General features: G+C 39.9%; 1 protein-coding gene across 6 annotated transcripts in view; it reads right to left on the minus strand.

Annotated features, from left to right (window-relative positions):
• Positions 1-1,908: 1,908 nt before the first annotated feature.
• hivep2a (HIVEP zinc finger 2a) overlaps positions 1,909-18,000 on the minus strand; it is a 115,342-nt gene continuing 99,250 nt past the window's right edge. For all 6 annotated transcript variants that reach the window (XM_056481310.1, XM_056481312.1, XM_056481314.1 and 3 more), the window contains 6 exons: positions 6,068-11,195; positions 5,719-5,870; positions 5,080-5,255; positions 4,759-4,860; positions 3,596-4,518; positions 1,909-2,853 (listed from right to left, as the gene is read on the minus strand). In XM_056481310.1, coding sequence (XP_056337285.1) covers positions 2,098-2,853; positions 3,596-4,518; positions 4,759-4,860; positions 5,080-5,255; positions 5,719-5,870; positions 6,068-10,927 — 6,969 coding nt within the window. In that variant the 5' untranslated portion in view covers positions 10,928-11,195 and the 3' untranslated portion in view covers positions 1,909-2,097. The remainder of the gene's footprint in view (positions 2,854-3,595; positions 4,519-4,758; positions 4,861-5,079; positions 5,256-5,718; positions 5,871-6,067; positions 11,196-18,000) is intronic.

Here is an 18,000-nt window from a genome sequence, read left to right on the forward strand (position 1 = left end):
TCCCAGACAAGGTAAATGCAGAAAACATGTCACATCCACCTTTTTGTGTTGTTTAGGTTTTGGTGCTGCAGTTTGTCATGTAGTCAAACACAACTACGCTGTCAAACATGCTGGGTTCACTGGTAAACCAAAACAATTGCTCATGTTTGTTCTTTCACATTTAAGTGGATTGAACATAAGTTGTCCCAAAGAAATCTCAAGAATTGTGTTGCTTTGGCTTGCTTTAAACAAGTAGTATGAACAAGCAGCAAAAGTACGTTTCTGAGTGTAATAAATTTAGCAACATGCATCGCTCTGCACTGATTTATTCAATCTGAACATGCACCCAGTCTCTTTTCAATCAGCTTTCTTTTACGTTCACATTTTTGTTCCAGTTTCCTGGCAAAAAAGAGAGAGAAGCATTAAGACATCACGGACATGCAAAGTTATCATAGTTGTATTTATTTCAAAACAGCAATCTGTATATTTTTTTTCACCTGTGCTGTGATTCGTCAAAACCAATATCGTACATATTGTTTTTCCACAGAAAATCACAAAGTTCCCCTTTTATTTTGATTTTGTATTTTTAATTATGTTTGTCTTTTATTCTTTTTCTGTCAATACAATGATTTGTGCTTTTGATACCTTAGGTTTTAAAGACATGTTAATACAGTTAAGTGGATAGCAGGGACTACTGACAAAAATGTCAAAGGAGTCAATTACATAGATCATATACACACAATACAAAATACAGATATACACACAAGAGTGCACTGGCTCCATTCTCCAGTTCAGTTAGGTTGCTTCAACTCAAAACAAAACTCTGTATTTATTTCCAATCCCAGTCGTAAAAGTGATATAATTTGGGATTCTTTAGGAAGGTTTAAGAAACATAAGGTGCATTTTAGGAGTTCTCAGTACTGGAGTTTTCATATATACAGTTATAAATGTGTTTTGCGGACTGATGGCGTGGCCCACGACGAACTCCTTCAATGTATGAATATGTATGGCTATGAGCGTAGGCATCCATTATTTACATCTGTTGGAATGTTCCCCATACTAATCATCAAGTCAAGTACTTCAAGCAACATAATTTTCACAGAAGATCCAAATACCTTTCACATTTACCTCAGTAAGTGGTGGAGGTAATGCAGAAGTGCGAAAGTTGATTCACTTAATGCTTAACAGTTCTACATTTCAAATGTGAACGGGTGAAATCACAACTAGTGTAGCCTATCAGCCAGTAGGAAAGAGAAGGATACAAGCACTTAGAACCAACTACCGTAGAGTATGTGGTTGTCAATCTAAAACATGTGCAGATATATATATCGTTTTTCTGTATACTAGGTATATAAACATTTACTTAAATTATATAGAATTATTCTAAATAAAGCGAGTTTACTGGGAAGTATATGCACACATACTTCTAATATATAAAGCCATATTACATGTACATAATTTTTGCTCTAATTATGCAATAGCAAAACCCATGCTTTACATAGAAAAGGCATCCACAACATTAAGAAAAATGTACAATTTATGAAACATGATACAATAAATAGTATTATAGAATTGCTGCTGTACACAAAAGCCATTTAATTTCACACATATAAAAATATGTTTTAGTGCAACCTTACATGTATTGATACTTCACATCATTCAGACCGAAAGTGTCCAAAAAGACGGTAAATTGCATTTATTACAAAGCGGGATACACAAAACTTGATATATATATTTACATGACTTCCTGTTTAATGCTTATAAGAATATAAGCAAAAAGTAAAGAAAAGGCACACACATCTGTACATTTGAAAAGTACCAGACAAAGTCCATTAGCAATTTTGGTCAGGCTCATATATAAGTTAACGGTTTTTATATATATATATATATATATATATATATATATATATATATATATATATATATATATATATATTCTTTGAAACTTTAAATAAGAAAGTCCTTATAGTTAAGATAGCAAACCATCTTATAAAAGGCATGCTATAAATGTACATCGAAACCACTGAATCAGTTCACTTGTGTTTTAGACTGATCTTGTTTGCATGGATATACATGTGTAAATATAAAACCTGTGATACCACTCTCATTTGACCTTGTTCACCTATTGTCTTTTGAATCTTTGCTCTTCTTTATGGTTGCTGGCCTCTCTCCACGACTCTGTTGGCCAGACACTCGCTCTGCTGTCTCTGTGTTGTAGAGAGTGGGATGGCTTGCTGTGGGAGTCTTTGATGTGGCAGACACACTGCTCTCTGCTCTGGAGTGTAGGGGGTGGCTGATCTCTGAGCTGCAGTAGTGCTGCGCTCTCACCGCACAGTCTTGCTGAGCTGCGGGTGACTGAAATAAAGTGCGCTGATGGTAAGGATCAATGGGAAGTGGCGGTCTGTCCGTCGTTTCTTCCGAGGCGATGCACAGTGACGCTATTGCGTTAGTGCATGTTTGGATGCACTCTTCTTGCTTGCTCTCCTTGTCTGACATTTCGGCGCTGTCCTCTTGTGACTTTTGTGAGGAAAGTGATGGAGCCTTGTGGGACGTGGGTTTTTCCTGGTGTTGGGGTGAGTCGTCTGAGCCTTTGCTGGTGGGCCCTTTACCCTCAGAGAGGTGGAAGGACACCTCACTGGTGCTGGACTCCTCTGAGGTGCTCTTCTGTAGTGGAAGGCGTGTGGGGTGGGCACGACCTGTGACAGAAGTGGGCACAGAATGGACCATCTGGATGCCGCCGATGGGGATCATAGAGAATGGAGTGCGGATCTGTTGCTGGGAGTGCAGAGGAAGGTGGCTAAATAATCCCTGGTTGATGCTGGGAGCATCTGTGTTGCAAGGATCCTCTTGAAGATGAGATGTCTTTCGCTGATCCTAAACAGTTGGAAGAGATGGATGATTTACATTTTTTTAAATATTACAGAAAAATCTTGTGCTGAAAGCGATGATTAGCAAATAATGCTAAGACCTGTTTCACAGTTATTTAAGATCTATTGGAAAGTTTGGAGAATTTAACAAGACCACAAAGAAGAAAAATAACAGTTGCCAGTAAAGAGGTCCAAGCTTACATAATGGACATTGCTCATTTATCATATTATCCCCCTAGCTCCATGGTAACAAGCCAGGTAGCACTGAAATGAATTACTATACTGCACATACTGTACAAGCACTGCAGTTTCCAATTTCCTCCAGAGAACTCTTAATCAACTAGTATAGAGTAAAAATAGAAATGCTTCATCATTTTGTATGATGGCAGTTAGCTATTTGGACCCTGGTAGACCCAAATCTGAGTATCACTGCTTGTCCACACTTGTCTTGCAATTACAACTTTGTATACTAAAAGGTCAACATATCCCCAATTCAGCTTGATATACTTCATATATCTCCAATTCATACTGTTTTCTTATTCTTCAGGGATAAAAAGTTATTTTTGTTCACACTTAAATGTAAGTGAAAGCTTACCAAACTTTCCAAGCATGTCAAGTATGCAATCATTTGCACTGCAAAACTTTGATATCGACTCGATGTGGTTTCCTAGCTAGTGCACTATTTACAGCTATATTACTACTCACTAACAACTGGAGCTACTGCTTATGAGGCAAAAACAATAACTTACCATCTCTGGTTCTGCATGGCCCTTGGTCTTTTGGCTTAATGATATCATCTCTGCATGTGGACTGGGGCTGAGCGCCCATGGGCCACTTTGATAATGGAGACCCCTTCTGGGCGACACAGGCCTGATCATCCCCCTGCGGCTTCTGGGAGAAAGTCTGCCAGAGAGATCCCTTCCTGGGGATGTTGGCCGTCCTGTTTGGGAGATGGGAGAGAGATGTCCTCTTGGAGAAAGGTCCCTCCTTGGTGACAGATCTCTTCTATAAACATCCCGCCTGGGGGAGATATGCCTAAGGGGAGATGCTTCTCGCCTTGGTGACAAACGGCCACGTGGGGAGAGGTCCCTTCGAGGGGACAGATACCGCCTAGAGGAAGGTGAGCTTTCTCGAAGGGGGGAGGAATCACAGCCTGGTGAAGACAGCCGGGAGCATGAGAATTCAAAGGAGGATGAGCTGTGTTCTGGAGAGAGAGCCAGGTCTTCATCCATAGAGCTAGGCACATCCAGTCTGTTTTTGTGATCTTCACCCAGAGCCCCTTGAAGGAGCTTCTGGTATTCAGCCATCTGGATTTCTCCAGCTTTCTCACTGGGTGCCATGAGCTGAGTGATCTGAATACTGGGCAAACTAGTGAAGTAAGTGAAAATTGGCTGTTTGGAGATGGCCAAACCCTCTGGGATAGATTCCTGTGAAGCGGCAATTGCAGTGATGGCGAGTGAGGGGATGGAACATGGCTGTGGGCTTGTGCTTCGAGAGCGTGTTTTCGGTGTTGAATCACCCTCATACTCCTCATCATCATCCTCGTCTTCATCAACTTCATCACCATCCTCTTCAGCACCCTCTGAATCATCAGCATCAGAGAACTGGTGCTCTGCCATTATCTCTGACATGCCCTTCTTCTCTGATCCTCTTTGGACCTCCTCAGTAGTGTCTGGGAAAAGAAGAACAAGAACATTTTAACATAAGTCAGGTTAATCAATAATTATTTAATAGCAAATTACACATTTTTAACAATATTGTAAAACTCTCGGTTTTGCTAAAAAAAGGTTACAGCATACTTTTTAAACATTTGCAACAGCAGCCTACTTGTTTTTTTTTTTTTTTTGCACTAGTATACCTGTCCAGCTGCCAGCATATATTTTCAATAATGTGACCAGAGTTTGAATCATACCTAGTTCTTCTGCCTCTGTTTCATCCACCGAAGTCACTGATACTCCAAGCTCTAAGCACTTTTTCATGTGAGCTTTTGACTTCATGTGTTTTGTAAGATTTCCTGAAAAGAGATTTTAAAATGATTAAATTGCTTGCACTAGCATTAAAAATTATCTCTAACCCTCAATTTATTCTGTTTACATAGTACTGAGATCTTCTGTACCTCAGTGTGTTACAGAAGTCAACAATAAATATACAAATTCTGGTTTTATTCAAACTATAAAATGTTGTATCCAAGATGTTTTGAGTGTAGTTACTGGAAATATATGAGAAAACCAACCTTTTGTTTTAAAAGCAAAGTTGCAGAACTTGCAGACATATGGCCTGACATCTGTGTGTGTGCGAATGTGTTTTTTCAGCATGCTTGGTTTTTTACAGCGGATCCCGCACTCTTCGCAGATGTACTTTCCTCGGCCTCGGCCACGCACATAAACATAGTCTTCATTGGATTTGTACCTGAAATAAAATGTGTTTAAAATAATTTCAGAGGGTATTAAATATATTGTCAAATGTTGATGGGGAATAAAACGCGTATCAAAAAGATCACACTATATATTTGGAAGACATGAGTCTTTGTACATATATATATATATATATATATATATATATATATATATATATATATATATATATATATATATATATATATATATATAGTATTAGTTTTTTTACTACTGTCACATGCATGTGCAGTATGTGTTGTTTACAAAACAAAAATTACTATGAATTAAAAATAATTACCATGTAATAGTCATACGCAATTCAACCAAATTAGGTATTGCGTATGATGATTAATGTTGGATTACTTTACTCCAAATGTTTCGTTACCAGGAGTATTAAACACTTTTCTATATAATATATATTTTCTATATAAAACATTTAGTCAGTTTCTAAAAAATAACCACATATTGTCACATACCCTCCTTCAAAGATTTTGATGCGAGTGGGTTCAGCCTGTTTTGAACAAGCATCTTTTTCTCCATGGTCCTCTTTCCCCCTGTCTCTTGAGCTAATTCCCTTCATTTTCTTAGCAAACTTTCCAACATCCAACTGTATATGCTCTGGCTTCAACTGGAAATGTAAACAGAAAATGGATTGAATCGTTGATTCTTAAACTACATTTTCTTGTAATTCATTGTTTATTATTATTTGAGAACTTCAGAAATAAGCAGCCTGCAACTTCATGTTCTGACAAAAAAAAATGTGAGGAATGAAATGAATATTGTTAATTTAAACTGCTGAATATTCTAATGAATAGTTTGGATTACCTGCTCAAACTTCTGTTTCCACCGCAAGGATGAAACCAATTTTCCAGTGCCAGGTTGGTGCATAGCAGCCATTGTGTACATCTCTGTATTCTTCCTCTGTTTTGATCGAAGAAGTGCCAGAGTTGCCTTGGTGCTGAGGTTCAGTGGATTGGGGTTGTAGGAGCTGATGCACCAAGAACCATACACAGAGGTTAGGGGAGTTGTATGGGCATAATTTGGTTTGGTATAATTTAAGAAGCACCAGCTGACACTGGTTGGTGTGCGAAGACTTGGGAATTGAAAAAACTGATGGACATCTGCCAAGTCAGTCAGCATAAGTGTGCTACCAACAACTCCACCGCCTTGATTGGCAGCTAGCTGCACAAGCATGTTTACTGGAAACTTGTTACCCATGCTCTGTTTGGATTCTTCTTGAGTATCACTTGAAGACATTACTGATTGTGGGCTTGAGCTTGCCTCTGGTGTAGATTCATCAACATCAAGCTCCTCTGGGGAATCTGCTCTGCTAGTCACATTTGTAATGATTTGCAAGGGTGGAATGAAGTTGTCTTTTGGTGGCACATCAGGTAAATGAGGTGCAGACGGGTACCCAAGATATTTGGATGACAAAAAGTCAGATGGTGGAGACGAGGACATCCTCTCTTGCTCATCTATGGAGTCATCTCTCTTTGAAAATTCAGCTTTAGTGGACTCGTCTTTTGGGGCACTGGAATTGCTCAGTTCAACTGCACTAAGCTCCTTCACAATCTGGCCATACATCTTCTCTTCCTTGACCCGTTTCTGTTGTTTGGTTTCAATAAAAAGCTCAAGACTGCTTGCTGGCGACAACATTCTCTTACTCCCCCCAATATTAGAGGAAGCATCTGTAGTAGAGATAGTCCCTGATGTCAAAGACAAAGGAATTCCTGTATTAAGGCTTCCGGGTAAATATTCAGGAACTTTCCACATTGGAAAATTTATAGACCCTCCTGAATGTCCTAATATTTTTGATAAATTGATGCCTACATGGTGCTTTGATGCAGTGCCTGTTATTGATGCAGTCGACACATTATCTGTGCATATAACTCTGACAGAAGTTGTGCTCTGAGCATGAGTGACAAGGATTTGTGAAACACTTGTATACATAACACTACCATAAGATGGCACATTTGTCTGGATCCTGACTGGGACCAGCATTCCAGGGAGTGATTGTTGTGAACCTACGTTTTGAGTTGCAAAAGTAGGCTGAACTTGTTGTAGGAAGCTTGTAGTCAGTACTTTAGATGACAATACCCCAAGCTGCTGTGGGGAGGCTCTTGAGGGATATGGATAGTTGTGACTTGCCCCATCAGTTTTTGAGTCTGTTTGCACTTGAATTTGGTGAGGAGGTTGGTATGGTTTTTGAAGAAAAGGCTGTAGATTTGGCTGTTTGATATGTAGCTTTTGTAAATTATGTGGCTGGAATGCAAGGTGTTGCTTGTTTCTTTGTGTTGATTCAGGATGCCAGAGCATCGGTTGAAATGGCAAGAAAGGTGAGGATGCCAGGCTGCTCTGATGTGAAGAATGCTGAAATAAATCTTGGGTCATGTGCTCATGCACTGAATGTTCACTATCTGAAGAAAGCTGTGCAGGCAAGCGAGGAGTGTTCTGGAAATGATCCTCAGATTGACTGTCCTCGCTGATGCTTTGTTGCAGCAAGATATGTGATCCGAGAACCGACTGTGTACCTCTTCTGGGTCTTGGCAAGTCATTAGCCACACAATAGGATGTACCAGTTAAACCAGCTTGAGAAACATGGTCAGAATGCTCTTGTTTGATAGACAACTCTGAAATTGGCTCTTGAACCACTAATTCAGGATAAACACTGAGTGATGCTTGCCTAACAAGGTAACCTCGTCTTCGCTCTTTCATAGCTGAAGCACTTGCATATACTTCTCCTTGTCTCGACCCAGTTGAAAGACTTCCATAGTCAAATGACTTACTACGTATTTCTGGTACTTCAGTGGGCAAAGCACAGGGTGCCTGCTCTGATGAAGAACGTCGCATTTCTCTTTGATGATGGCCTGGTATTGACAGAGAATGGCCACTTCCTGGAACAGTTAAGAACTCAGACTGCTTAGCAAATTCATCTTGTTTAGTTGGGGATACAGATTTGATGCTTTCCTCTCTGTCAAATGACATTGAAAAGCTTGAACTATGAGATAAGTTACTTTCTTGACTAGGGCTTCTTGACAGACTAGTACAAGTGGACTCAAAGCTGGACTCCCCAGAAGAGTGCTCCATATCTGCAAGACGCAGACGTTTCTTCTTTGGAGGTAGCTTTTCTGCAGGGAGCTGGGACAATGTTTCACTTCGTTGTGGCCACTGAAATTCTTCAACATGTTTCTCTGGTTCTTTTGCTGGGACTTCAGGTTCTTTTTCTGGTTTGTCAGGCTCTTCTGTAACTCTTATTTCAGGCACTTGAATGTTTGGTTGACGTACAAGTTTGTGGGGCATATGATAAAGTGTGTTAGAAGAGAAAGATCCCTGTTCATTGTCACCCTGCTGCTGATGTTCCATGCTTTCTGATCTATGATGAGAATCAGGGCTCTGCACATCATCAATATTTTCTGTGTCTGATTGCTCAGAAAGATGTCCAGCATGCTTATCTGGCTGATAAAATGGGTGTTCTATTGATTCAGTCTTCTCAAATGAGTTTGGCCTGCTCAACGAATTAGTATGTTGAATGACAGAAATTACATTTCCACCAGTCTTTGTGTCTGAATCTTGAACATGGACCACATCCTCTGGTGTCATACATGAACTTCTATCAAAACTGTCTGAAGGGCTATGTGCTCTAAAAACGGACCCCTTATTAGGTGGAACAGCCTTGGAAGAATCTTGACTTCCTTGCCTTAAGTCATAGTCCTCTGCCATTTCAGTAGAACCACTACGGCTGCCATCATCTTGTCCAAGGCAGTCTTCCTCTTCACCGACACTCTTTTTCATCCGACGTTTTCTTGTGGTAAACTCTGTCATTCCCACCTTTGTACCATATGAAGTGTAAGCTGTGCGTACTTCCGGACAAGCCATCTCTGAGCCAGAACCTTTCAATTCTGGCATCAAATGCCCCCTCAAACTTGAGTTTGGACCAGTGATCTTCCCATAGGTTTCGGACTCTCCATGCCCTTCCTGAACAGAGTGTTCAAATGCGCTCTGTCTCCTCAATCTTTTTAGACCTGCAGCTCCTGTGTAAAAGACGTCATCTTGAGTCATCATCTCATCAAATGAGTGACTCCCTCTTAGATTTGGTGGTACATTGAGGTTGGTTGGGGAAGGTGTTGGCATTGAATTACTTCGTATAAGTGGCCCTGAATCAGAGGGTGCTTCTAGAAGACCTGTGCTGGTTTGGCAAGGGCCAGCATGATAATGCTTCGGGTCACATCCAGGGATTAAATGGGATTCTGCACAATCACTTTGATAAAACACATGACCCTCTGATATCTTTCCCATTGCCAACTCCTGCATGGCACTAGACTTGTTGATATTAGTGTCTTGACTAGCAATTGCTACCATCCCAACTGTGACTGATTGTCTAGATCTTGAGTTGGTTCTATGGTACCAAGTTCTTCCAAACATTATCTCTTCATAAGTCTTTACATTGGTGTTGGGTGGACTTATCTGCTGTTCAGCACTCTCGGAGCGAGAAAAATAACCAGAATCAGTGCTACCTTTGCTGTGGGGGCTCAGTAGATTTTGAGACTGCTCTGAATCCAGGTCTTTCTTCTCAGTGAGTCTTAAGGCAAGTCTCTGTTTAACCGTATGAGACTCATCTCCTCTGCCCATTTGTCCACCAATAACTGACCCTTTAATGTCTGTAAATGGGGGGCACTCTGTAGCAGGTGATGGCAGCCCTTGTTTTGGAACAATTAAGATAGGCACTTTCATAGATGCCACTGACAATTCCTCTGCTGGATCTGCATATGCTGGTCCCCTTTCCATTGGGCTCTTTTCTGACTCAAATGATATCTGCGGGCTACATTTTTCAGGGAACATTGCACCTTCTGCAGTTTCTTCATCAGTGTCAGTGCTTTGTTCACCATCAGAGTGTGCCTCTGCTTCCCCAACTGATGATGCTTGATCAGTGTCTGTTCGAGTTGCTAGCTCAGAGAATGGAACAAGTCCTGCTTTGATGGCATGAGCATGCGACTTTCTATGTTTATACAAATTGCTCTTGGTTTTGAATGAGAAACCACATGGAACACAAGGATAAGGACGCTCCCCTGTGTGGGATCGAATGTGTTTTTTCAGCACACTGGGTTTAGCACATGCTCTTCCACAATAGTGACATATGTACTTTCCTGGCTTCTTGGGTTTTTGTTCCTTCTTATGACTTTCATCTGGCTGCTCAGGTCCAGATTGTGAAAATTGGCCAAAACCAGCTGGAGACTTATGACGAGGAAATACTCCATGAGAGCGGGAGTGTACCGGATACATATCATCTGGAGGCAGAGATTGCAGTTGACCAGAGAAAGACCAGGCATGGGCCTGTAACTCTGGTTGTGGCTTTGTACCACCAAGGAAAGGTTCCTGTGGGTATGAATGTGGCAGCTGGTAGGGGTAAGGCCGAGGAAAGACCTGTTGAAATTGACCTTCTTGTGACGAGTGTGTCACTGTAGATGACATCAGATTTCCTGAACTATACTTTTGAGTTGAACTAGAAAGGTTTGTACCACTTGTAAGACTTTGTTCACGATGTGAATGCCTTTTAATATCTGTATCTGCAAAGGTATTTCTTTTCGTTCCAGCAGATGGCTCAGAGACCCATTTTCTTTGTAAGGGGTTCTTTTCCCGTTGCTCCTTGGTGCATTTTTGGCCAACAGTAGGTTCATGTGGCTCCATTTTTCTTAATACTCCAGTGGGGTTTCTTAGGATGGGTGTTTGCTAAATTTCATTCATGAAAGCTGTCATGCCAGATAAGGTACTAAGTTACTCCTAAATGAAAGGTCCTTCCACCTCCATAGTTCAAGTGTTGCTCCACTTTAAAATACAAATAATGTTCCCCTGTGACAATCAAGGAAGTATCTTTCCGTCACTCATTTCAGCAGTCCATTCACTTATTATTTTATCCAACCTTGTTCTTCTGATTAATGTCCTCAAGTTTCACAATCTACAAGAGAGAAAAAGAAAACAAAATCATGAGTTATGAGAAAGTTGAAACAATGCAAGAAATCTGCTGAATTAATGAAAATACGACATAACGCTACTACCCTAAGATTTTGTAAGCTGATGTAAAAAAGCTGGGGGAAAATACTCAGCTGTCTAAACAAAGCATGCCAGTTGATCATGTGATCTGTTGCTCATCATACTTCAATTACAGCTTGCTTTCTCATACTCTTTCAGTTTAATATCTAGGCAGCTGCACAGCTGTGTTCTTCTCACCTAGTGTGTCAAGAGTTTTCAATGAACTGATGCAGAGGAGCTACCACCTCCTGCTCATGAGTCATCATTAACAACCTTGCCCACTCATTTCCTAAAGAGACACAAACATATAAAAATAGCCTAAGAAATGCAAATGACATTCGACGTAGTGTGTGTGTGTGGGTGTTTAAAGGGCAAACTCTAAGCATTTTCTTCCTTAAGAGTTTCTTTTTTGCTTAAAAATAATAACACTGAACACATAAGGACAAAAGTGATAACATTACACTACCAAAATACAGCCTCAAGGTACAGTATGTACTCAAACCAGCAAACAGAACATGAATGTGTTTGTAGAGCAGAGATGCTGAACACACTGTGAAAAGTGTATCTAAATCTCAGACTTATTTTGATTGCAACAGACAGCACTGCCTGAGTATGAGTGAGGAAACTGTGTGACGCTGGTGTCTGGGAGGCGATGTAAGCACTAAAAATAGCTGAGCAGAAAAACCACTGGTATTTATAGCACTTGAAACATTAACTTTTGGTTCATTTTGTTTTCATAATTCTTCCATGCTTGACACAGGAAAGTATGTGTTCACAAACCAAGACGAACTGTCCCTAGTTGTTGTTACACTAAAGCAGCAGTTTTGAACTTATAGCAGACTTGATAGGCAAAGTTTCCAACGGCAATATGTACAACAAAATTTTATGTAAATTAGTAAATCCTTTGGGATGCAACAACAGAAATTGTAGAAAGGTTGTGTCAAGATACAGCTGATACAACTGTAAATACAACAATCTGACTTTCAGTTAATTAGTGACTACAGAAGCTATATTAGGCTGCTGTCACATAAAGACACTGGAAGTACTGAATGGAGTTCTTTCTGTTGCTTATTGGACTTTATTAACTTATTAAATATTAACATCAAACATTTTATTTTCTCATTGATGCAAGTAACTTGTTAGAAATGTAATGCATTACAGTAGCGGATTACTTATTGTTGTAACATTGTGTAAGGTATTACTAATTAATGTTCGCTAATATTTTAGGCAAGGCAAGTTTATTTATATAGCACATTTCATACACCGTGGTAATATTGATGATAAAAGCATAAAAGAAACATAAAATACTACAAGAAGAATAAAAATGATTAAAATTGATAAATGTGTTACTCCATACCATGGCCTTTGCCAGGCCTATTTTAGGGAGGCTGTAGCCCCCCTATATTTCTACTCAGCCCCCTCTAAAACGTCTGCAATTAGCTCATAAACTGTAGACTAAATTATCATCTCAGTCTCCTTTAAATTTGATATGAAAACAGCAGAAGAATTTGGCTCCTCCTCATCTTTTGTTTTTGATTTGATCAGCAAACCACAGCTGTGCAGAGTGAGAGAACAAGGTGTGCGTTCATCGATAGATTGTTATAATATCTGCTTATTTGCAGTTCTGTGCTACAGATACACTTGTATCACTTGTACCCTAATGTCATGGAGGAGCAGGGTTTCCATCTACTGTTTCTTCGGTGCTCATCTCATAATCGCAGCTGTTTCTTCGAAAAAGTAGCTATTATCGAGCATTCGCTATTTTAATTTCAAAATTAACTACCAAGATAAAACACAGAAAGGATTAAAAACAGTGACAGAACCACTTAGTGAATGTACTCATTTTAACTGTCAGAGTCATTGACAGAGATAGAAACATCATGTGTTGTCTTGTATAAAAAAAAATCATATTTATTATTGTGATTCAGATCATGAAATATGTGGTATAGCCTGTAGAATTAAAAATAAATATTTAAATTTGCCGTTCAATTAGAAAAGATTTGTCCTGCCGCTTTCATAAGCATGAAGTGTGCGTGAGTGTAAATTGTGAGTCAGTTAGCCAGGTATTAATACAAATATATAAAATGTGTGTGAAATTCTGTGTCTGACATAAAAAATACATAGATATATATATATATATATATATATATATATATATATATATATATATATATATATATATATATATATATAGAAAGAGACAGGACTTGTTTGGCTATGGGACCTACATTTTCCCTCTTTATTAACCTGCTCAGAATAGGTCTTTGCTTAAAGACAATGTGCACAATAATGTGGGATAGTGTTAATACACAAGTGAGTGAAGTATCTAGCATTGATTTGTGTTATATTTTGATAAAACATCTCACATACTGTGCCTTTTAAGTTTTACTTCTATAGCTATTTTGGTGAAAGTAACTCAATTAACACATGATTGTGTAATGCATTACACTAGCAAGACTGTAGTATTGTAAGGAAAGGTAATTTGAAATAACAGTGACAAGTAATATGGAATATATTACAGATCTTCCACTGCACCAAAGTTACTCTATTACTCATGTTTTGGTATATTCAAGAAGTACTATTCTGCAAATATATTTACTCTACCACAGTATTAACAATATAGAAAAATCTCTATCGATAGGCAAATCATCACCATGATACATGTGGTCACATAATCCAGCCTTTTAATTCTGGTTCTCCCCATTTTTTTTTTCTAAAACATTATTACATGATGGGTTTTTAGGTCTTGCTGAATGAATTATATTATATGTGTTTTTAAAGGAGGTTAAAAATACTTTGAGTATTGAAGAGGCAAATGAATGTGCTTACATTCTGAGTCCACATGTGTGGGACACACGCACACTGTGAAGAGGATAAGAGCTGTGCCTCCATTCACAGCAAATCCGTCAGAATTCAGAACAGCATGACTAAGTCATATTACATAAATCAAAGAGGTTATAAAAATCTTATTTGACACAAGTCCCTGTGCTCTTTGCCACGGTTGTCCTGTGAATCTACAGTATGCACTATTCGAGGCACATAGCTCAAACCATCTTGTTTTGCTAGATGATTATGAAACTTGTTTATGTCCAAAGATTATTGTGATCCTGGCTGAGATCAGTATGCTGCTGCCTGCTGTCCCACTCATCTTTCTGCCCCATTTCACCATACAAAGTGTAGGAGGTTCCTACCCTGGGGGCACAGCAAGGCCTCCACGCTGTATGCACAATACCAGTATAATAAAAAACATAAACACTTGTATGTGAACACTTGCTCATAAATATAAATACACCACCTAATCTAACGCAAGGATTATGCATTTTACAGTTCTGCCGTCAGATTTCAGTGAGAGGATTAACAGCAGTCTTCTCAAAGTCTGTTTGTCAATGAATACTGCATGGTGCAGCAGTCCTAAAAGGATTTAGAAAGGCATTATGTCACATTCTAAGCTATTTGGATATCCTTTTCACTTGAAGGGAGACTCTCTGTCTTTTTTAAGTTCTATCACATTTAAAGCCATTATGCAGTGGAAATGCCTAATCTCCCTGAAGTTCACAGCGGGACACTGTGAGAATGCAAACAAATACATATAATGAGCTACTAAATAAAGAATAAAATGGAAGCAGACCTGGAAAAAAATATCTTTTGCCAAAGTATGTTCTTGAAATATTCTAAGTCATGCTCTTTAACACTGTGATTATCAGCTGCCTAGCTGATAGATAACTCCTGCCAAAGTTACAGGGTTATAGCAATAAACAACTTGGGTAATTCAGTCAAGCTTGTCCGTTTACCGCTCTCCAGTTTTTGAAGAGATGGAATTGCAGTTCAAAGCCGCCTATGGTGTGATCTTTGGTTTTGAGTACACATATCTGCAACTTCAGTAGTGTAAATGACTTGTGTGTGTGGGTGTGTGTGTGTGTGGGTGTGTGTGTGTATATAAATGCATGTGACTGAAGTTAGCATACTTAAGCTAATGGACTTTTTGGAATCAGACAGTGTTACTAGATCATGTAGTTCACTGAGGTGTACCTGGAAACACCAGGCAGTATGTTCCAGAGATTGGGTTCCATCTTTTGTCTGCTCCCCTATGACATCACGGTCATGATGCTTGGGAGGTGCACAAGCCAGATCTCGTTTCCCTTGAGTCCAAGTGGCACTTTTTTGTCCCTTGTAGGACAGACACTAAATAATGTAACAGGCTGCTAATTGTTTCAGTGGTTCTAGAGGTTATAGTGACAAATCTCTAATCTAAAACAAAAATGGTCAATCCCTCAAACTTTATTTTGGTGCTTATTTGTACTTTTCTTGTTGTCGTGCTTTTCTTAATTTTGCTTGCACCTTGCTTGCATGTCTCAAGAGGAAGTTTACTGCCATAAGGGAATTTAAAGTGTGCACAAATACCACTATTCTTGCAGAGGAGAGGTTGCTGAGTTGATTTTCCATGGACCTTGTTCCAGCTATCCCAACTCATTAGTGATGGAGGCAACTTTAACTACTCCAACTGGCTTTATCATCTGGCACAGAACAGACGAAATAGATTCTGAAAATAGATTAATGTTAGGATACCACAATAAAGTCTTCTGTTTTAGGGGAACTGGCACATGTCTATTCAAAGCAATTATTTAAGCAGCCTTGACTGAATGTGGGAAGGATCTCAATTGCTGTTCTTTTATTTAACTTCCTATAACTGAAAAAGCTGCTCAAATAAAGGAGACAATCCTGAATTATGGCCCACAAATGCTATCCTCACATTACCTTTTCCTTCACTCCACTCGCTCAGGACTTTTTTCTTTGCAGTTTATCTCAGCTCCCCACAAGATTCACCTTTTGCTCATCCAGCAACTTTTACGGTGTGATTTTGCTCTGTGTTAGCAGGACTGGAGGATGTATCACCCAAAATGTGTGTGAGTCAGCCCCCTTGAGTGTCATACCGACTCCTCATTAGGACTCCAAAGTTGAATCTTGGGCAGGCGACTCATCCAGCTCCACATGCAGCCGGGTGAGAGGCCAGCACAGAGACACAGGCCTGCTAAAATCATGTCCAGATGGTCAGTGTAGGGGAGTTCTACACATCGGCAATATTATAGATCACATTCCAAGGACACAGGACTCCCATAACTTGCTACTCGACAATAGTTACCTTGGAACGCCTTCTGGAAAGAGGAAATAGGATCGATAGGAGATCATGAAAAGACAGCCTTACTTGTTGTTCAGACAGATAAACCAGTCTTTCAAGCTATACGGAGGAGAGGAAAAAGCCATTAAAGCAAAGGGGAAGTATTTTTAACACTGTACAGGAGAGCCTGAGCGTTTATGTGTGCACTGAAGAGAGAAAGCATGCGTGGGAAGTATCTACAGCCATCTCGAGACGGGGTGAGGAGAGTGGGTGACTGTTCCTGTGTGGGTGGAGAAGGCATGAATACCATGCAGGGTTATAGTGTTGATGAATTGCGTTATGAAAGGGGCTTCAGTTACACAACCCAGCCCATCCAATTCTCTGCCTGTGTGGGCCGAGAGGGATGGCAGAGCTGCCGCAATCCGTGCGCAGCCGGAAACGAGATGCATACAACCCTTCAAGAAATTTGGTCGAATGCGTAATTATCCAGCAGCTGTGATGCCAGCGACTCAGTGAGAGCGAGAGAGTGAATGTACCGGAAAAATCAAACATCAACACACTGACATTCATAGAAATGATGGGCAATTCTTTCATAAGGACAATATCATGGCATAAAGAAGAGGGAGAAAAACGCTCGCTTACTCTGATTAGTTTTGCGATACGGCAGCGGAAAGGACACATTATCCATTAGCTTGTCATTATAATCATATCAGTGGTGATTATTTAAATAACATCATCTGTCCAGGCGGCTGCTCTCTCAACAAATTGCTACGCACTAAAATTTGACTGGGCCTTGACATCAGCCATTAAATAAGACATTAGCACTGCCTTGGTTTAGGAAATGTTGAGATTTATCTATATGAACAGTAACCGCAGTTAAGAAAGTGCCCAGTTATCATGTCCGGCGTTTATGTCTTAATATTGAAAAAGCTACCGATATCCATTTGCTACAATCCAACAACTATTCGGGGGGGGACTGATCAGAAGCCCTAAGTAAACCTAAGTACCCTGTCATAGTCAAACAGGTTGTCTCTCAGTTGTTTCTCTTTGCCACGGAAGAGTGGAAGATGTCTACACTGGAACACAGGTATCGGGTCAAAAGGCAGTGCTTGCTGACAGAAAATACAACAGCTATTAAGGAGAGAATAAATCCTTTTCAGCATGAGGTCATGTTTAATTTAACTGTCACTCCCCTAAGCACAAGATACAATTACCAATCGAATAACTGACCAAACCTGCCACTAGAAAAAAGCGAGGCTTAGAAGGAAAAATGTACCCTGGTCTGGGATAGAGGGCTGGCCAGGGGCTCTGGCACACCAGCTCTCCAACATGGGACAGAGCAGCGTAATTGCAGGATGGCTTGATAATTGAAAACGGCACAGATGAAAACATTCTCTGTGAATAACCCATTCTCAAAACAAGAGCTGCATATTTGTGGACTGGTGCAATGCAGGAAAACGTCATGGAAGTAAATGGGGAAAAGATCAGCACCATGTATAGGTCATTAGATGGATTTATGACACATTCCTGGAGGTGGTGTTTAAAAACATACCCGCCTTGTGGACTGTGGGAGTGAACGTGTGATTTGACACTAAATCTTCCTGTAGGTGCCTTT

Source organism: Danio aesculapii, chromosome 20 (assembly GCF_903798145.1).
Source record: "Danio aesculapii chromosome 20, fDanAes4.1, whole genome shotgun sequence".
Taxonomy (NCBI): domain Eukaryota; kingdom Metazoa; phylum Chordata; class Actinopteri; order Cypriniformes; family Danionidae; genus Danio; species Danio aesculapii.